The sequence below is a fragment of the Oenanthe melanoleuca genome, chromosome 7 (genome assembly GCF_029582105.1).
Source record: "Oenanthe melanoleuca isolate GR-GAL-2019-014 chromosome 7, OMel1.0, whole genome shotgun sequence".
Taxonomy (NCBI): Eukaryota; Metazoa; Chordata; class Aves; order Passeriformes; family Muscicapidae; genus Oenanthe; species Oenanthe melanoleuca.
Window position 1 is genome coordinate 20,327,292 of NC_079341.1, and position 22,036 is coordinate 20,349,327.

The 22,036-nt window shown below is 36.8% G+C and overlaps 1 protein-coding gene across 1 annotated transcript in view; it reads left to right on the top strand.

The window, feature by feature from the left end:
- The first annotated feature begins 680 nt into the window (after window positions 1–680).
- KCNH7 (potassium voltage-gated channel subfamily H member 7) overlaps window positions 681–22,036 on the top strand; it is a 201,408-nt gene continuing 180,052 nt past the window's right edge. The window contains exons 1-2 of the mRNA XM_056496789.1: window positions 681–1,295; window positions 3,255–3,485. Of these exons, the coding sequence (XP_056352764.1) occupies window positions 1,220–1,295; window positions 3,255–3,485 (307 nt within the window). The 5' untranslated portion in view covers window positions 681–1,219. The remainder of the gene's footprint in view (window positions 1,296–3,254; window positions 3,486–22,036) is intronic.

Genomic DNA, 22,036 nt, shown 5'->3' on the forward strand with positions numbered 1-22,036 from the left:
ACCACGGCCAGCTCCGAGCGGCCCCGAGCGGCCCCGGCCCGGCCCCGGCCCCGGGGCGGAGCGCGGTCCGGGCAGCGGCTCAGCCGCGGGGCGGCCTCGGCAGCCGCCCGGTGCCGCCGCGGGCCGGGCGAGGCTCCGTGCCCAGCTCTGCCCGCGCACCGCGGGACCCGGCGCGCCCTCCGCGCCGCTCGCTCGGCAACCCGGGGGCAGCGTTCGGCGCCGGGGGAATCCCCCTTCCTCCCAGGCGGGGGTCGTGCGGCGAGGGGAAACCCTCGCCTGGGTCACGCCGCCTAGGAGGGGGCAACCCCTTCCACCGGGGAGAGGAAGGATGCCGAGGGCTCCGGTGGTCCCTTCCCCCGCTCCCCCACCGCTCCACATCGACCCCTACTCGCGCCGCCCCCCGCCCCAGACGGGGCGTGTACCGACTTCCCTCCCTCCCCCGGCCGTGCCAGCGCCTGGGGCTCCCCGGCGGGCCACGCTCAGGGGCCGCGGAGGGGCCGGCGGTGCCGGGAGGGCGGGGACGCCGGGGCTACCGGAGGTGGCGGGGCCCCCCCGCCATCGCCCTCGGTCCCCGCTGACCCCTGCAGCCGCGGCGGAGGGGGATGTGGCACGTCGCGGTGCTGCCGGGGTGTAGCTTATTCCTGATGCCGCTGTTTGTCGCCGAGTTTTGAAGAGATTTATTGGCTGGCTCTTGCTAAACCACGCTTGAGTAATCCGAGCTGCTGCGCGCCGTGGTGAAGCCCGGAGGGGGGAACGTCATTCCCTCTGGCAGCGGAGAAACATTAGTCTTCCAGCCCTCAAACCACCACTACAGCGTCGGAAACTGCCGGGTCACAGCCATTTGCTTTGGAAAATTGGCGATGTTTGGTGCTAGAGATCGATTACCCTTGTAATCTTTCCCCACCCGCCACCTCCTCCTGCTTACCCCACCCCTACCCGCCCCAGACAATAGCGTCCGAGCTCCTCCAGGAAAAAAATAGAAAAGAAAGCAAGGAGAGAAAGAAGAAAGAAAGAAAAAGAAAGAAAGAAACTGGGGGATGAATCTGACTCCAATAGGAAAAGCGTGTCTCTAGAAGTGGTGCTAATGGGAAGAGATTTCCGAGCTCCAGAGGACGATGATTTGTCACAAAGGGTAGCTGGCTCGGTGCTTTGGGTTGGAGCCGTGTAGGAGATCCTTGGAGAAGTCATTGTGCACAGAAAACCGAAGACCTGTACAAACATGCCTGTTCGCAGAGGTCATGTGGCACCACAAAATACATTTTTGGGTACAATCATACGAAAATTTGAAGGGCAAAGTAAGTTCTCGCTTTCTATCTATTTTGCTATGGTAGTTTTATTCTGCTTGTGACTAAATGGACAGCAGCTCCAGACTATTTTTAAGTTTGTAGCTTGCAAAGAAAACCCCGGAGGTAAGAAGGGGATCCCTAGCAGAAGTAGTAATGTTTTTGATCTAGAATACAGACTATCAGCTTGAATTATTGGTTGGTGGGCTTGTTTGGGTTTGGGGTTTTTTTTCGGGAGGGGGGGTTGGGGGTATTTTCCCATACCATTTCAAGAGTAGTTTTTATCGTTGACTGTATCCATATTGTATAGCTATAGAAGTTACATCTCTTACCTTCTTCTGAAGCAGTGAGATGGCTCTAAAAGCAGAATGTAGAATCTTGCTGTCTTTGCAATGTCTAAAAAATAGGCTAGATTTATTAATATTTTGATTGTTAATGCTGTTAATAATAGCCTTTTGAAAATAAAGCAGAACTTCAGACTTTGATTTAGAGGAAACAGAAAATACGCAGAAGAGTTATTAAAGAGGAAATACTCTCTTACCTTGTTGTCATGACTGCATTTTGATATAGCTGTCAAAGTTCTCTCTTTTGTTTATGTAAGTCCAAAATATCTATCAAACCAGTGCAAATGCATCCTCAGGAGAGTCTGTGAGGTCTTTTCCATTGCAGCAGTTTACTACCTGTCAAGGAGGCTAAAGCTGAAATGCTTTCTGCTGGCCAGAATTCTGGTTTCCTATAAGCTGTAAGAAGGAACACTTGATGCTTAAAATGAATTTCATTTACAAACAGTAGTTTGATATATGTACATTGATTTACATATTTAGCATAATTTTAGTATCAGTCTGGTGTGTGAACCTTTACAGGTAATTCCAGTTCATACACTTCCATATGCTTAAACCCCTACTAGCATGTGTAATATTTATATTTTTCAAGGAAAAAAATATAGACAGCGCTACTTTTAATTTATCTATATGTTAAGTCAGTGTTGCTATATTTTTTGACACTAATAATGTACTAGCTACTAAATAGGCAAGTGATAGTGAAAGTTCAGCATAATTGAAAGATAGCAGAAAAAGTAATGAAATCTCCAAATACGTTGCTGTGTTCAAAGATGGACATATTTAAAATTTTGAAGACTTGCACTGTTTACTTGGTGTCATGTAAGAAATCTTTTATAAAGCAAGCAATTGCCTTGCAAATTTAAGTAACTAAAATTTAATGTTATTAGCAGTAAGTGTATCAAAGTTGCACATTTATAATTACATGGGAATAGTGCATTTAAAAGGTAAACAGAAACAAGCCAGAAAGAGTTGAAAACTTTTGAACCTATCTTTGAGATGAGTCTGGGAAAGGAGGATGGGTGGAAGCACAGAACTTCAGTGAAATTTACAAAATGTTTCCAACATAATCATTTCATGTACCCCCTTTTTGTTGATTTTAGAAACTTTCTTTTCTTCTGTTACTTTCTAGATAGATTTGTTAAAATACTGACTACAAATTTACTGTTACTCACCTCAATGAAAATCCCTACAGAGTAGATTGAGATTGGCTTTACATCAGGTAGCCCTTCACTTGTGTAGAACCCCCTTCCCGAGCCTCTACTTTTTCCCAAAAGAAGCTGCTAACTTTTCAAGGACTTTCCTGGAGTTGTGACTGATGGGACAGCGCTCATTGCTTAGCCTTCAGTGAAGCCTGAAACAGACAAAATTTTGAAGTCAAAAGATTTACAGAGACTTGCATAGTGTGGTTTTATTTCCTTAAAAAACAATTACGTTAATCTTTAATGTATTCTAAATTAATTAAAGTTTCTTTAAAAGTTACGGATCAAATTATCTTCATTAAATGACTGAAAATTTCTGTATTTCAGGCATTCCTATGAAAAGAATGGTTGCTCAGCATTCATCCCTACAATCGACTCTATAAGAAATGTTGAAAGAGTACTAAAAAATGCATCACTTTCTTTTATTGCAGATAAAAAATTCATCATTGCTAATGCTAGAGTGCAGAATTGTGCTATCATCTACTGCAATGATGGGTTCTGTGAGATGACCGGGTTCTCCAGGCCAGATGTCATGCAGAAACCTTGCACCTGTGATTTTCTTCATGGGCCAGAGACCAAAAGACATCATATTGCCCAAATTGCTCAAGCCCTGCTGGGGTCAGAGGAGAGGAAAGTAGAAGTCACGTATTATCACAAAGATGGTAAAAATCTGGTTTTATTTTCAAAACTTTTTGTGTGTTTGGTTAGCAGTTGATTGATAAAAGAAGTGCGTGTGTTGTACTGGCCAGCCCCTTTGCTGGAGGTGTTTCATTTCTCTGAAGTCCGGAGAAATACATTTGAGTATCAGGAAGGGAATCTGCCCTGAGAGTGGTGGGTGTATGGAGTACACCACCGTACGCTCACTCTACCAGCTGAATGAAGCCAGCACAGTGTTTGCAACTCTAGAACAGTTCTCCTCTTGGTTGGTTTAAAGATGTAAATCACTTAAAGTAATCAGCATAGAGGCGATGTACCTTGATTCAAACGCAGTATTTTACCACAAATTTAAAAGTAGAAAAAGCAGTCCAGCATAAAGCAAGAATTAGCTTATAAAGAAAGGTACAAGTCTTTTTCAGAGCTGAGATATTGTGAAGTATCTGCAATTGAACTACTGATATTGTCCTAGTATTGCCAGAGTCAAAATTTGGGTTTGCCTAGGCTATGAACTGTTCCCTGTTATTCAGTAAATACTCAATATATGCAGAGTGGCTGAATCTGCTGATACTTTTTTTTTCCTGTTAAGAGCAAAAAATTAATAAATTTATTTGCAGATTTAAATATGCATACACATGAGAAGTAATTATGATACATAATAGCTATATGCAGAGTTTTGTTGTTGGTTGGAGTTTTTTTTAATTACCCAGAGTTATTTACAGAAACACCCATCTTTCAAATGAATTCAAGTAATTGATAATTGTGGTGTACCTTATTTTGTCTCTTGCTGTGTACACTCTTGGGAGAAGGAAAAGGAAATTCATATTCAAATGCTGAGCTTAAATTAGTTCTGGAGAAGGGCCAGTGTGTTGTTTACATCAATTTTAGAATCACATGCGATGTGCTCTCTCATTTTAAAGTCACAGAGTTAAATCCTGTTCTCAATAATTCTGTTGTTATCTTGGAAAGACTTAAGTAATATTATTTTTAGCTTAGGCTGGTGTAATTCAGATAGGACTCAGGCCAACCATTCTACCCACGCTACCAGTATTTAAGCATACTCTTCATAGCAGATTCTCAGTAGAGCCGTTTATTCTTAGATCTGGTTTGATGGTCTGGAGCAGATTTTGGTTATTTGTTGTAGCTGTGCCGTGGACATAGATTTCTCAGGAGACTTGACACTGTGTGTCTTTTACACATCTACCCTGTATTTGTGTTAACTTGGCATGTGTTAAAAAAAATATCGCAAAAGGAGAAACTCAATGGTAACTTTCACAGCCATCAGCCTGGAGCACTGTTTGGAGATTTGGTAGTTTAAAAGTCCTAAAGTCTCCCAAAATATTGGGAGAGAGGGAAAGGCATTTAAAAATACTGCTTATCTGTCAATTACTAGAGATGGATGGGTAGATAGATAGATAGATAGATCCTTTTCTAAAATGCTAAATTCTGAAATTATGCAACACACCATAATCTGCTTGAGACAAACCAAAGAAATATTGTCCATAAAAATTACCGTATCATTCGTAAAGAGTTTTTGAATGCTGAGTTACAGATTGTTCAGTGTAAACATTCTTATGCATAAGGGTTTTCAGTAACTTCACTTCTGTGAGTAGTTACTTTAATTGCCTTAATATTTCACTTGTCTAAATGTGAGCAGGATTCACCATGTGAACTGTATGATCTGCTAAATTTAAACAAACATGGGTGAATCAGGCAAAAATTGTAAAAAAATATAAGATGGGTCTGACGCTCAAATGCATGGCTATCTGTCAGCTTGATTGTATATACAGATTTTTTTGTTTTGTCCCACATAATGTTTGATTTCTTTTCAAAATGTGATAGAAAATCTTAATCTATGTGGTGTCATGAAATTGAAACTGCCTATATGATGAATGTAATTAATGTTGATAAACATATTCTATCATTATTCTAAATAAGTAAAAAAGATATACCTCACTTTTCATCTTTACTTTTCCAAATTTTCAAATTTGGATTTATAACATATATACATATACTTATATATAACATAGTCTGTATATTGTGGCAATATACAGAATAGTGGTATCTAACCAAGACTTCCTCCAGGTTGTGAAACAAAGTCAATTTCCTGAGTTTTCTAAAACTGTGAGAGTTTAGTACCTGGCTAGTGGCTTATTTTGCATGTGTGCTCTGACTTGAGGTCAATTTCAGCAATTCTCGATTTTCAGAGGTCAGAAATGTAACTTTCTACATGTGAGTAGCCCAAGTTTCTCCAGTGAACTATCCACTGCTTAGAAGTTTAATTTGACACTTTATTTCAGGGCAAAACATTGTATAATATTTAACATAATACTAAGCGTATGGAGGAGGAAGACACCTCAATAAGGTGTGAATTGCTTGAGGTCCCGCTGATGGGAGGTTCTGAAGACCATATTACACACTCCTGAGTAAATGCCCAGTGAATTGCAAACAAAGCCTTATTCCACATCACACTATCATTTACTCTACATAAGCCACTGATTATATTAAAAATTATTTTAATATTTTGAAATAAAGCAAATGTCAGTGGGATCACTTATAAAGCTAATATGTCATCAGAATTCCAGCAATGCAGATATCAGAAAGGGAATTACTCTATAAATAATGCTTTTTCTTTTTGATTCTAAATACCACTTCATGTAATTTTAAAATGTCAAAGCTTTGAAGCTCAACTTAAAAGAAAATTCTTGCTGTAGAAAAGTGGTATTATATACATAGATGGGAATTAGGATGCTGATGTTCTCTACTGGTCTGTAGTCCACTTTTCTAGAAAGTGCAGGATCTTGAATTTTAAACATCTTGATGATGCAAGACTGAAAGCTGCTGCTTGTTCACTACTTTAATCTTTTGGCCAATTTACACACCCAAGAAGATGGGACAGAAGGATGATATTCAGAAAATGGCAGTTGCTTGAATCTACACTGCCTTAAACATGACAGACAGAAGATAGAGTGGTCAAAGAAGAAAAAAATTCTATGTACGATGATTTTATAAATGAGCAACCTGCATGGAGCCCGTTTCCCTTTTTACCACGCAGTGTGGGGAGGATGCAGAGAATTATCGAGTGCTTGTGATAGGTTTGTGGAATTGTTTAGATGGCCTGGACTTGGGCACCCAGCATGACCTGGGCACCCAGCAGGTCCGTCCCAACCACACTGGTGGTGTCTTTAAGCCATATTTTAACATTTGCACCTAAAAGCCTCACTAGCTGCTCTCAGAGTTCGTCTATCAGAACATAGCTTGCTTTTGGTTTTAATTTCTCCTCACTCTTTTTTCCTTTTAGAAGGGTATTTACACAATCCAAGTAAAGTTCTAGTTCTCTGTCCTCAAGTAGTGCCACAGTAGGCAGTTACATAACTATCAGAAGAATTCATTACTGAGAAAAATGGTTAATGGGAACAGATGGCACCAAAACTAAAGGTCCAAATTTACAGGTTCTCATAGCACAAGTAGCTCCACAATTGTCACAGGATGTACTCATGGGATTAAAGACACAGTAATTTTCTTTTTTAATGTAAATATCCCTTTTTAAAGAGAGCAGTAGATAAATACAAGTCACTACAAGAACTATTATTTTGAAAGAGATTTTATTTCCAAGGATTGCCCATTAGGCATTAGCATCTGCTTAATTAAAAAATTATACTCTGATATCAAAGTAGCAATATCATAAATTCCTTACTATCTCACAATTTTTGCACTAATCTTATAGCTGTATGATCTGAATTATACTTGAAGGCAAGATATTGTTTATACAGGATATCAGTTCTTATTTTAATAAAGTTATTTATGGTGAAAATGTTTGACAGCTCTTCCTTTGAGGACTCCATTTTGCAGTTTAAGTCATTATTGCATAAATCATTCTTGACAGATGTAAAATATTGCTTGAGGTGGTAAAGCTGTAAAACTTTTGAGATAAAAAGTATAATTATTTTGGGATTGAGAATGGATATATAATAATCAGAAAGTATTGTGCCACACAGAATACATTTTTGCTTCTTACTGTATGCTTTGTAGGCAATAATGGGATATATCTAAGTTTGCAGATGATATCTGTTAAAGGAAGGTAGGATCATTTAAGCTTAGCCTATATGCATCAGATATTCTAGGGTTGAGAAGAACTAAGGTAGAGTATAGGTTTGAGCAAAGATAAGATCAAGAAGTTTGCAGTGTGTGTGCAAACCTCATAAACTACTTGCCATTTACCCAGTTTCAAAAAAATAATTTGCCAGAACTGACTGCAAATTCAATATTTTTAAATGTCCATTTTTAAAGTACATTTCCAAACTATCTTAAGGCCTTTCCAGCTCTTTTTTGAGGATAGGAAAATAAAAATTGTGCAAACCTACTGACGAAATAAAGTGAAAATAGTATTAAGAGTTCTAAAATAGAAATATCAGGGTTTCATTTAGAAGCTAATCATCTAGACTTCAGTCAGCATAGGTGTTTTACCACCTGTTTGTGTCAACCTACCAATCAATAAAAAATACAACTGAAAAGAAAGCTGCTTGCATGTGTATCAAGTCCCCTTAGACTAGCTCTAGCATGAGGGGCAGCAGCTGCAGCCTTGACCATATTTTCAGTACCTTATCCAGAACTTTTGAGATAGGTCAATGAGTCCAATCTCTCTGATACCCTACTAGTGTAGGACTCCTTGATATAAGAAATACTATCTGACTGCATTTTGATAGTGTTACCTCCCACAAAAACCTGTCAAAAAACTCTTTCTTAATGCAGGGCTTTTTTCCAGGCATTCCTAAAATACCCCTTGGATGAAATCCAGAATGTTACTGAAAGCATTGACCTATTGGAAATGAATGAGGACATCCTTTCTTATGTCTGTAGCACAGTGTTTCTACCTTAGGCTTTAATACTAAAAACCATCCCTTGCCCCATTCACTACTGCTGATTTTGCAGCAAGGAGAACCATCAGCAGTGAGACAATACCTCAGTGATCCAAATATCTCATTTACCCATCCCCATTCAGGTACAGCTCCTATATCTGCTCAGAACTGTGGGTCACTTCTTATTCACATTTCATGTAGGATACCTAATGATTATGATAAAGCACCTCTTAGATGTCATAAGGAATCTTTTTTATAAGTCAAATTCAATCTCATTTTTTAACTCCTGACTTTCCAATATATTCCTTTTTTTTTTTCAGGTAAAGATGAATTGATTTTAAATAAGGAGGGGACTTTTATAAAAAGAGATAGTATCTGCATAAATAGAGCAATTAAATTGACTTCTAAATTATTCTTTTTCTCAGTGTTTGGGTCCAGAAAGGTATGAATGAGTAGATTTATATGGTTTTATAAGTAATGAAGAATACAATTTCTGTTATTATAGGTACTGCATCTTTAACAGAAAAAAAAAGCTTAATTTGGAAAAATCCATTCTGACAGTTTTGAGTTCCTCCATGGCACAAATAAAAAACCTGCAGGCTAGTGGTTCAGAAGTCTCTAATTTCAGTACAGTGTTCAGACGGAACTCTTCCTACACTGGACTTCCATAGGATAATTTAATGTCAGGATTCAGAATGTCACAGGGGCAATTCACACCAATCAAGGGGCTCACATTTCCCTAGTCTAAGCAAAAAAAATAAAATGATTGTTGACTTTCAAAAAGTGTGCCATAGTGGTAAGAAAGGTGACACATTCTAGGGTGAAATGGTAATATAAGGTTACAATGTGATACACATCCTCCAAAGAGTTTAATTTTTTAATTAGGCATTGCTGACAAAATGTTTTATCTGCTTTGAATATGCTCGTTTTAGTTGTAGTGAAAGCTATTTTGGTTTTGGGTTATGAGACAAAAAGAACAGATGCTGTCAGTCTATTTTTGGTGTGGTTTCACATGATTTATTGTGTCCTCTTTCCATCTTTATCATGCATCCTTTCTAATGTTACATTATGACAAGAGAGTTGTTGCATACTCCTGATTCATGTTATCGATTCTTTCCCTTCTCCACCGAATTGGCTTCTATATCAAAAAGAGATGCAGAGAGCAAATCAGACATCAGAGCTTGCAACAGACACAGGGGAAGAGCCACTGCTTTTCTAATAGCAGCCTTTTGCATATTTGATATGAAACAAGCTTCAAAACACGGCACTTCGAGTAACACCAGTGTTGACATTTCTATTCCCTCTGGTTCCAAGCAATAAAAAGAGGACAGTGGTGTGGATTAGATGTTATGTTAGCAGTTTCAAGCCCAGTTTTAAAGTGTTTCCTACATAGCTTAGTGTATGACTCACTCTATGTGCTAGGTAGTCCATGCTTTTCTCAGCTAAGTATGGAAAAAGCTTAATCAGGCAGTATAAGATTCAGAGTAGCAGGACAAAGCTGACTATGGAAATTGCTAATTGACTCTGGAAACTGCATATCTCAAAAGCAATCAGAACTGTGGCTGTGAACCTCACCAGGCAGAGCAGATAAATGACAATGACAGTGGGGTATTGTGGCTCTATAGTTACTCACTTGTTTCGCATTGTCTGCAACTCTGAAAGTTCATATCTCTGAGGTGGGAACTATTTGTCTTATGATTTTGTATAGTTGAACTTTTTAGTCTAGTATACTGGGGTTTTTTTTAAAGGAAATAACATGCATATTTGAATAATTTTTTGGAAATTAGACTAAAATTTCATTTTGAAAGTAGAACTACAGATATAACTAGTCACAAAATGCTTTTTGACCTCCTGAATTTTAATGCAATTTTAAGCTTCCTCACCAACTTTCTGCATATAGCCTTTTCATTTCTCATTTTGTTAATTCTTTAAAACTGAAATCACAGTGAAATCTCATCAGGAAAGATCACCACAAAGAATACCAAAATTCAATCTGAAAAAAAAAGTCAGAGTAACAGTGAAAAGGGAAGCTTTTGTTTTTTCTGTTTCATTAACTGGATTCCAATTATAGATCTTATTATATCTAGTTTTGATACTTCCTTCAGTTATAGCATTGAAGGGTTACCCACACAAAGAATGATTTCCAATTTATTGTTAGCAAAGAGCCACCATCATATACTCAAAACTCAAAGATGGTATTTAAGTGTCAATATTATTAACTATTTCATTACTGATAGGGAGTGGAAATGACCAGAACAAAGCTTAGGCCAGAAATCACAGCTACCTTCAGTACTTGACTACAATTGTGAAACAAATGTGAAATTTCTTGCTTTTGTGTCCTTGCTCCTCCATAATAAAACAATAAAGAAAAATACTTTCTCTTACATATTGCCATTACCTCATTGAAACCTCTGATTTGCCAAATTAGACTGCACTGAAAACCAGAAGGTCTTGCCTAAACAGTCAGTTCAGAAAAACACAACAAAAATTTACTTCAGATACTTGGGAATTAGGATTTATCTGAATACTGATCCTTGACAGTACCAGCTTACGAAATCTTGGCCTGTTTTTGGGCAAATGCACAGGTCTATTTTGTAAGTGCTTGTTTCTGTGGCCAGTAAAACTCCTAAAGGGCTGAGAGCAAGATATCAATGTCTAATGACACAGGAATTAGCTTGCACACCAACAGCTTTCATATAATTGAATTGCAAATTTTAATTTTTCTAACACTAAGAAATCCTGATCTTTTGGCATTGGAGCACTGCTCATACAGACTTTTCACCTTTGCTAACTAGAATATTGCTGCACAAAAAGAAAACAAGTTATGAATGAAATGTGCAAAACAGAGACGAAACTTTCATCCATTTTTATCCACAGGTTAGACAAGTAGAGGTAACTTTGTAACAAGGACATTAGGGTTTTTTGTCTTTCTCTTATACCTAGGCTACTTGAAAAACTGTTAATCATCATGTGAATGTGTTTCATCACTAACATGCATGTGCTAAAGCACTTACTCCCAGCTGTTGTCAGACTTTGGAGTCTGTGCCCTTTTGAGATTATTTCTTAGAGCATTCTTTGCTGATTTTCATTCAAATCAATGCAAGTGGATGTCTGAAAATAGCTTACAAATTTCCTCCTTTCAAAACACATTTATGTCAATCTGCTTTACTCCTTCTTCTCTGGAAAAAAATGCCAGATAATCTCATTAGTATTTTGCATGTTTATAGGATTTCTTTTTATACTTTCAAAAGAACATGAAGCTCGCTAGTCCATAAATCCCATTGTATGGCAGTTAAGGTAAAAAAAATACTGCTTCAGTTCTGTCTACTTGCTAAAAAAATGTCAAGAAAGAAAGAAAGAAAGAAAACCTAAAGTCCATGCCATTTTTAATAATGACAATAAAAGAAAAGAAAATGTGTTCAATTTTTATCCATTTTAAGTGCCCAGTTTATTTTTGCTTGATAAAATATACCAGGAATTAATTTAACACTAAAGTTTATCCAACAGAAAGAGCAACTCTTCCAAGAAGGACTATTTCTGTAGTTATGGACAACTTAACCATATTACGTAGAGAGAAATAACAGCCTTGAAGTACAAAAGATAATGAAGCAGCTCACAAACTGGTATGAAAGCCTATGTATCATGTCAGTCCTGAGCCAGCCCATGCCAGGTTGCTGTTCAGAGCATCCTTTGCAGAGCATCCTTAGTCTTTCTATAAGTTACACTGATCGCTTATGGCAACAAAAATGTGGGCACATAATGCAGAGAAGCATATTTAGTGTTTTATCCACAGAGTTTTAAAGAAAAGTTTTGTAGTTTTTGAACTAAAGAAGAGTTTGAGTACTGTTTGTGGATGACCACAATACTGTAATAAAACCTCGTTCCTCTTTATCCTGAAACTTACAAATCCTTTCTAATGTCAGGACTAGAAGTAGAATCTAAGAACCTGCTCCCAAATGCCTAAAAAGTTAATTTAAAAACTACTCACTGCTGCTGCAGCTACAAGCAGAATTAGTGTGTGATTTGTGTGATGTTTGTAGATCAGGACCTGGGTGTGGGAGGCTTTCCCCTCCTGCGCTCACGGATATTTAAAGAGGGAGAAAGAGGAAGGAATGCATGGTTCACAGACCACTCTTCTTCCTAGCTGATGGGCAGGCAAAGATATTTCATAGAAACAACTACACAAGCTAAGAACATTACAGCTAAGGGAGCTATTCCATCGACCATGCAGATCTATTTACATTCATTTTTGATTGTCTTTTGACCTCATTTGTAAAGAAACAGATCCTGCAGTAGCAGAATTACCAGTAGCATCAGTGTCTCTGCAGAACTCAACATATGCAAAACACAGTTATTAGCCAGACAAATACATTGTGTGTGTCTGCATGAATTTCAAACATAATCTCTTTAACATTTGAATGTGCAGGAACATTTGTCCCTGCTTCATGGGAATTGATTGAATTGTTTCCCTTTTAAATCATATTTTATTCTTAATCTCTTTTCACCTTGGGATAATTTTGCTGTAGATAAAAAATAAGAAAAAAAGGAATTTATCTCCACTTTCTGAGGGATATCTGAAGAAAATATGTCAACTTTTTTTTTTTTAAATCATGGAGAAGCAATTCTACACATTTAATCTCTATTATTACCTGGAAAGTAGATTATCTAAATGGGGGGAGAGTGGGGGGGAAGGAGTGGGGGGGAGTTTCCCCTCAGATCCCACAGGCACTAAAATATCAGATATAACAAAGTTATCATAGCTACAAGGAGCACACTGGGGTTGAGTTCCTGCAAGAGAAATTACTGACCTGAAGTTTTAGCATGTAAAATCTAATTAAGGGGTAGATTTTCAATTATATGTATATATTATTATATATACAATGAAAGAGCAATTCTACTTTTCAAAAGGTTTAAGAACCACTTTGAGGAGCTGCCAAAATTATTTCCTACCCCATCACAGAATACGAACTGTTATTCCATAGTTCACAACAGTTTTGCTAATAAAGAACTTTTTTTATTAAATACATTTGATCACAGGAAGTTTGAACAGAATGGCAAATTAGAGTGGCTCCTAATGGGCTGATTGACTTATGCAGTGAGTCTTTTACCTCCAAAGACTTATTATTCTGGAAAAGCTCACAGTTCCAAAACATCTTCCTCTAATGCATTTTCACACTATCCTCTTCTCTTTTCCAATACAGTACTCCAAATTTGCATTGTAACATTTCCCAGTGTATATATATATATATATATATAAATGCCACAAAAAATCCCCAGCGTGATCAAGTCTAAAAAATGAATGACAGAGTGAGAATATAAAATGATATTACAGGGAATAGTTCTGTAAAACTACCTTTAAAAGGAATTGTACTTAACAGAGATTATTCTTATATGAGCATCTCACACCACAGGTCAGGTCCAAGATGACACTCTAGGTAATGCAGTTGTGTAAGTGTCTCTCTTCTGTCATAATAAACAATAATTTCCAGAGAAACAACTTCTTGTCTTAGAGTCATCACACATGACCCTGAAGTGCCAGAATGGGGTTAGAGACAGCTAGGGGTTGTACTGAATGGCAAAAGTGTCCAAACTGTTTCCTTCTCGTGACATAGGGTTAAAAGAACATTAAGGTGGAATCAATGTGTCACCTTAAGTCCTCAACTTTTTCAAATCTGATATAGAAAATAGAACTGCCAAATAAATTACAATGAAAAGATACAGAAGGAGTGGTTAAGAAAGTTCAGTGGTTGCTAAACTCCTGCTTTTTTCAAACAGAAAAAAATTGTCATTTGCCAGTCTCACACTGAACTTTGTTGTGATAATTGTAGCACTTACTCAGGCGCTACCACAAATCGATCATACAGAGCCTGTGCATCATTATTAAAAAAAAAAAGCAAAACTTAGCTGAGTATTATTTGTGTTTAACTGGTGCTGCATGTATTATGCCACAAATGGGGCTTTATTTCCTCCTCAAAACATAAAAACTTTCACTTACCAAACTTTTAAAGAACTGAAATTTCATCAGACTCTAGCTTGATTCAACTTTTTAGATGCCCACAATGATCCCGAATACTTGTGAGACCTACATAATGTTACCTATGGGAAATAATTACATTTCTGCAGGATATAATATATCTGATTAGATTCAACTAACATACCTCTAAAATTTATCATTAAACAGGGATATCCTCATAACCTAGTTTAGATTGTAACTTATTCCTCTTTTGGACTTCACGTTTTGTTTGTATTTTGTTTTTTAGAAACTGGCACAATCTGTATAACAAGAAATGCTTTGTTTCACATGGGAATCATTAAATAGCAATCACTCAGATGTATTTGCTTTCAGAAAGAATTCTGTTAGCATGGCACATGCTCTAATATATAGCATTTTACCATTCCAGTGTAGCAAAGAATCCTTTTCTTAGATTGGTCTTTTATAACCACTGTATTTTCAGAGAATCCAGAAGCATTTAGGTCAGGAGGAAAATTGGGAGGCCATCCAGTCCAGTCTTCTGCCAATAGCAGGAGAAACACAGAATTCAGAGTAGGTTGCTTAGGACTTGTCCAATTGGATGCCAGGATGGAGCCCCTCTGGGAAGCCTGTTCCAGTACCCTCATATTGAAACTGGTTTTTCTTTATACCAATTTAAAGCATTGTCTATTGTTCTTCTGCCATGCACCTCAGTACAAGACCTGCCTCCATCCCCTGGTAAATTCCTCTTGCCTATTGAAAGACTGTTAAGTCACTTGGAGCTGTCTTTCCTCTAGACTCACAGCCAAGGCCAATTTCCTCAACCACTTCTCAAATGACATGTGCCCCAAGTCCACACCCATCTTGGTGACCTCATTCAAATTTATCAGCATTTCTCTTGTACTAGGGTTCCAAAGTTGGGTTCACTATTCCAGGTGTGGTCAATAGAGCACTGAGTAAAGGGGAAATACCACTTTCCTCAATCTACTGGCAAAGGTCCTGATGATACAGCCCAGGATGTTTTATCCTGGACACACAGGACTCAAATTTCTCAACAGATCACTGTCTCAGTCCTCTTCCTCTACCGCAAGATTCAAACCTTTCCCAGACTGAGGTGGTGGATGTTTACAGTACTTCAACTTTATCTGCATCCACTGTCACTATATCCCTGTCCCCAGTCATTAGCAGACTCAAGTTATACTTGTTCATTCTTTTACTGCTATCATACTCGCAACACAAGGTCTTGTTGCCCTTGATATCCCAACAGTTTCAAATCTAGCTCAGCTGTTCCTTTTCCAAAACCATCCCAGAATGCCTGGGCATGTTTTGGTAATCTTCTCTTGTAGCCTGCCCTTGCTCCCACCTCTTTTAAATATTATTTTTGTTGGGAGTGTTTTGCTGTTTTTTTTTCTTCACTGGAGCTCAGTCATGATTTCTCTGTAGAGACAACTGGTATTTGAATAAATTCATTCATTTTTCTGAGTACTTGAATGGGCTGGTATGGTGCTTGAGAAAGCATTTGAGCAATACCCTCTGCAATGTTTGAAGATCTAATGAGTTAGATACTGTATTTTTTTTTTTTTCTTCTCAATTCAGTAACCCATATGTGGGTATTTTACATATCTTTTATTATACTAAGTGGCATTTCTGCCACTTTTATGTATTATTCTTATGCTTTCTTCAATGGTTCAATATTATGTCAAGTTTTAGACATTAAATTTTACATAACTTAGATAGACTTATTCATGCATTAGGAAATCATTCTACATTACACAGACAAGATGGTTCAAATTGCAACCTAGATATTTTTTGTTGGGAGTCCTTTTCCAAATATCATTACTGATGTGCTATCTGGTATAAATTCTGTTTGTTACACATTTTATTATGAAGAAATCGGTGTTTTTCTGTAATAGAGCTCAATTCACCTGGCTGTTAGGCAGCTGTCTGGTTTTCTTTGATAGATTTTTATGTACAAAAGTGTTTGAGTTTAGAAGAAAAAAACCATCCTAATGCTTATTTTGCTGTGGATTACAGTCATCCAAACCAACTTAAGGCTAAAGAAAGTTGCGATGGAGTACTAAGTTTTAGAGCAGCTAATCAATTGTCTTACACTAGAAGATAAATGCAACTGTACTGGCAACTAACCAGAGCACCCCTGGTACACATTACTGAGCACTTCATTCTCACTTCATATCACTAAAGAGATGAAAAAATCAGATCTTCTAAGAGAGAAATATTTTTCACAGTGTCGAATTCTTTCAGTGACTTTCAGTAGTGAGGTAACCTTATAGAAAAACTGTCGCATCTCAGAAGAAATAGTTTATTGCTAACATTTCCTTAGCTAGGTCATGCAAAAGACAATATTTTCTTCTCCATTTCTCTTCTGCCACTTTTAATTTCATATTTCCTTCTTCAAATTTAGATTTGTCCTATACACTTTCTTCTAGGTTAGTGATTAGCAGAGATAGAAGTCTGTTTTCTTCAAGGGTTAATACCAGCTTTTTCCTTTAGGACAGGCCAACTTCCCTTCCCCTACCCTGAAAAGCACCACAATCAGTATAGAAGTGTGCTGCCTCCCAACAGGAGCTCAGCACATCTGCCTGCTGGCATTGATGGCACTCAGCATCCTGCTGGAGCTGGCCCCTAAAGCAGAGCACAGCAGCAGAGCACAGGGAGCCCTGCACCTTGTGTGCCACTGCAGTGATGTCAGACCATGGGTTTAAGCAGTACCTCTTCCAATACCCATCATTAGGGTATGTGGTTCCATCTGAGGATATTAAAAAAGAAAACTGAGACATAATCCCACAGATTTAAGACACCCTAACTGAGGGACCCGGCAGCCTATTCCAATTTGCAACTCATTGCATATTTTCTGTCAGTTCTTAATCTATAGACAAGGACTGTTAAACAAGCACAATGTGACAAAACATCTTTAATGAATATTATTCATGATTAGTTCAACTACTGCTTGAAGGTTTTGATAAGCTTCATCAAAAATACTTCCACTGACTAAACTACCACTGACAATATTTTTAAATTTATTATTAAAATAACTTCTCTCTATATTGCATGCATATTTAACACTTACAGATCTTTCTGTTTCATGCAGGATTTTATTTTTAATCATCCTAACATGATGTTTGAAAGCTTGTCAATAAAACCTACTTTATTGACTACCTAAAAGGAGCTTTCCTTTACTCTCTGCTCGTGACAAATGAAAGTATCTTAAAGCTGCACAACAGCAGATCCTGGCATTACAGTAGAAATACTGGTTGCCTCTACATCAGTTAATTTGATGATGCAGAAGAGAACACATTTAGCATATGCATTAAAATATAGTATTATGCAAGGATTTTTCCATTTGTAACTTCTTATTTAAGTGTGCTTTTACTTCAGCTCAGATGCAAAGCCATTTCTATGTCTAAGGCAGTGAGAGATTCACACACTGAGGTTTTAATTGCACCCATTTCTGCATGCAACAGTTTTAGTACAGTGTTCAGGGTAGCTACTTGTATGTGCTTTATTTCTGCATAGGACTAATTTAGTGTGCATACTACTGGAATGTGTGTCTTATTTTTAATTTGAAGGAATGAGATTATACAAATCATTTCTCATTCTTGGACTGGACCAAATATTCCTTGTCAGTTTGCCCATGACAAGCCAATTGCAAATGTTGACTTGTTTTTGTCAAGAATGGTTAAAGATACTTGGCCCTACAAGGCTTGAGCAAAGTCAGAATGTGAGCAAGAGCCAAAAGGATGGCTTTTCTAGCCTTGTTTCTGATCCTGTGCTTTGCAGAGAAACACAGTTATCTTTACACACAGGTATTACAAAACAACTTTCCCTTGGCTAACATAACTTTCAAATTGTGTTTACATCCCATTTGTTTATGATCTTTATCTAAAACAAAAGAGTTCTAAAACAAACCTCCCAAAGAAATTTAATTTCTAAGGTTTTTGAATAACTGAAAAGCTTTGTTTTTATCTAGATCTGAAATGCTTGAAAATATTCAATAGTTACATATTTGATAAAGGCTTTACAAATTTATGTTTTTTTGTGACTTAGTTGAACACATCACCCTTTTAATGATAAGCAAGTCATTGTTTTTTAGATACACAATATACTATAATGTAGTTTGCAGGCAATATTGAGAGCAAAATAACATGCAAGTATTTTAAAACTGAAGAATTTTCATACTAACTTCAGCCCTGATCTTTAGGGTTATGGCACATTTATTCTTTGAAAATACATTTTTTTATCCTGGTACCCAGGATAATTATGAGAAATTTTAGAGATCAGGGCAGTGAGTTGAACCACTCAGCCCAGGTCTATTTGCTGGGAAAAAATATGGTCTTATTTTAAAGTGTTAATGCTAAATAGAAACCCTTTTTTGAGTACAGGATTGATAGTTCCATTAAGTCTACCTAACCAGCCTTTCTGAAGTGCAACAAAAAGGGTAAGCAGAACCTCTGGCTGAAGAGGTACCTTGCATCCCCTCAAACTCTTTTTCCAAAGCCTGCAGTGGTAAACTCAGCTTTCTTTTGGTATTTTAGGGGGCACAAAGGCCTTCATGCATATCTTTTTTGGAGTTTGGTAGTGTTTTATATTTTATGGGAATAAAACACCAGAACTGTGATGCTGAACTGAGATCTGCAATGAAAGCTAACATTCTGTCTCTGAGATATTATCACTAAAGGAAATTTTCAAAAGGGATTGAAGAATTGTAAAGAAAGTTCTTTATTACCTGCAGTGGACATACCATTTATATATTGCAGAAGAAAAAAGTAATTATTAAAGGAAAAGAAACAAGAAAAAAAAAAAAAAAAGACAAAAACAAAATGAGAAGTTTTTGAGCCTGTTTGTCCTCTGCTACCAATGCTTCCAATAAATCAATAATGTTCTTATGTAACAGCAATGTACAAAGAAAAATGTTGGTCAAATCAAAACTATTCTGGTAAATTTTAGCCTCTCAGGCCTACAGCCCTAGAATTATTGGGAAGTTTGAGTTTAAGCAAGTGAGAGAAAGGCATGCAAAAACCTGATGAATTTTGCAGTTCCATGCATAAAGCTCATTTCGCCTTTAACGTTACTGTAACTTTCAGTGGGGAGAAGAAGGGAAATGTGAATTCTCAAGAGTACCTAGAATTACATTTTTTCTTCTATTGAAATTATCATTCAACTCAAGTAAAGTATCTGGTATAGTCACACACTACACATGAATTGGATGAGCATACCTAGCCAGTAGCAGTTCACTCAATTCTGTGGTAATCTTTGCCAGTTAGCAAAAATCACACTGTCTTTCTTTACAAAGGTGCCCACAGTTTTAACCCTGTATTCTTTTTCAAATTATAAGATATCTTCACCTTTCCTTCAGATTTTCAAGAAAAGTGTACTGATTTAGCTCTTTGTGAGGATTTTGGTTATTTATTTGGTATGGAAATAATGGCCGGTATTCTGTCTCTATATAAGAACTTTTCTGAAAATTTAGTCAGCTACAAATTTAGGAAAGTGATAATTCTTATTTGTTGACTAGCTCACTGATGCTTTTCTTATTATATCATAGAGGATCTATCTTCTGCAATCGTAAAATTCAGCAATAAAATACTGCATCCAGTAATATCTTCAAACAATTATATAGAATTATATATGTACTATGATATCTTTTTAATTGCTCCTATTTATGCTTATATGTACTTATTTTTCATGTTACCTCTAAAATAAATATCAGGATATGGTGAAACATGGAAGGGACAAACTACAAACTCAGTGCTATTCTACAACTTTTTTCTTCAGAGCAACTAGCAAAATCCAGCAGTGAATATTCATTGGTTTTGGTAGCAATGTTGATTTTTAGCTTTAACAGAGTTTATGGGAAGTACAGTAAATAGCTTCAGATATATTTACTATGGTGGTTGTAATCATTCATAATTATATAATTGGATGCCTAACACTGTTTATCAAAGATAGTCAGTATTACACATGAAATTGGCTTGGCTGTGTATTAAAGTGAAAAAAGTCAAAGAGAAAGCTTGATGTACTCCTTGAATTGGAGCCCTGGTCAGGCCTCAGGAGTGAGGATCCTCTGGAGAAGCTGTATATTACAGGCCACTCCAAAGGGTAAGAAATCAAATCTAGTTCTGTAAGAAATATAAGCACAATAAGAAAATTTGTGCATAAATGACTGTGCAAGACTGCATGAAATAATTTGGTTCTTGGCAAAACTGGGGAATAAACACAACAGAATTTTTTTTTTCAAGCTCTACCCTAATAATTTCTCATGTCATGATTCAACTCCATCGTTTTTGCAAATGCTGAATTTCTCCGTGAAATCTTGTGAAAAAGTGAGCATTATTTCAGCTCAGAGAAGGTTGCAATATCTACTAGGCCTAAAAGTTTGGCTTCAAACTGCCAAAACAAAAATTGAATACGACAAAAATTTTAAAAATTGAGGCTGAAAGCTTTTAGTTAAACTTTGATATTCTAGGGAGGAAAAAAAACAGTCAAACAAACAATGGAGAAAAATTAACATACATATTATTAAAATATCTCTTTAATTTCATTAACTATTAATGAAAAAAATGTGTCTAGTCCCATTGTGTAAGTCTCATTAATATCAACAATTAATAAGGCTTTATGAAATGTGCAAAGAGGAGTATAAATAACTTAAACACTGATCCCAAACAGCCTATAATCTAAAAAACATGGGCATAGAGTTTCTTTAACAAAACATTCTTAAGAAGTCTCAAGTTTCAAACTTATAATAGTTTTGAAATCTGAAAAATTGTTGAAAGTGAGTTCTTGTGCTAGATTCTTGAAATGCTCAGTCTAAAGCAAGTGAAGCTTTTTTGTGAGTGAGAGATGAAAACTGGTAAAAAGACTTATGACGTAAAATTTTTAGCCTCAGATTCTCTGAAATTCAGTAAATTATAATGGCTGATATATAATTAGAGATAAAATTTGCACTTTTGATCTTTATTTTTTACACATAATGTAATATTTTCATACGACTTTTAGTATATCTTATGGGAATATTAAAAATGCTTATAAAATAGGTCTGTGATGTACTTGTTTTAAGATCCTGTACTATTTTTTTGTATTGCATAGAAATGAAAAAAAAAATCTATAGTGTTTTCATTTAATACATATATTTATAAAGGGGGAGACAAAAAATATTCTTTACTTACCCATCATTATTTTATTATGTAATTCTGAATAATTTTGCTAATTGTGCAACCACACAGGTTAGCACAGGGCAAATAGATATTTGGTAGTTTCATGGAAATCTGGATTACAATTCCCATTATGAAACTAGTTTTTATTGCATAAAGCATCATTTCTGCACTGCCCCTGAACTCTATGCCCCAGGCACAATACACATTACACTACAAGGGAAACATCACGTCAGGACAAATCTCTGACCTTTTAATAAGTACTGAAGACATCAGCTGGTCACTGCAGAGCTTTATGAATGAGCTGCAAAAGCAGAACAGGTCAAGACCAACAATTAATGATCAAACAAACAGTGATCAGCTGTAGTACTTATTTCAAGGTTAAATACAGAAACCAAAGATTGAGCACATATTCCTGCAGAGAAACGTTACATCTGAACTTACAAGAACAGTCATGTTTTGGAAAACATAAAATAGCCAATATTTGTACATGTCCTTCCTAATGCAAAATTTCAGACACAATTGTTCACTAACAACTAAAACAAGGTAAATTGTAGTTC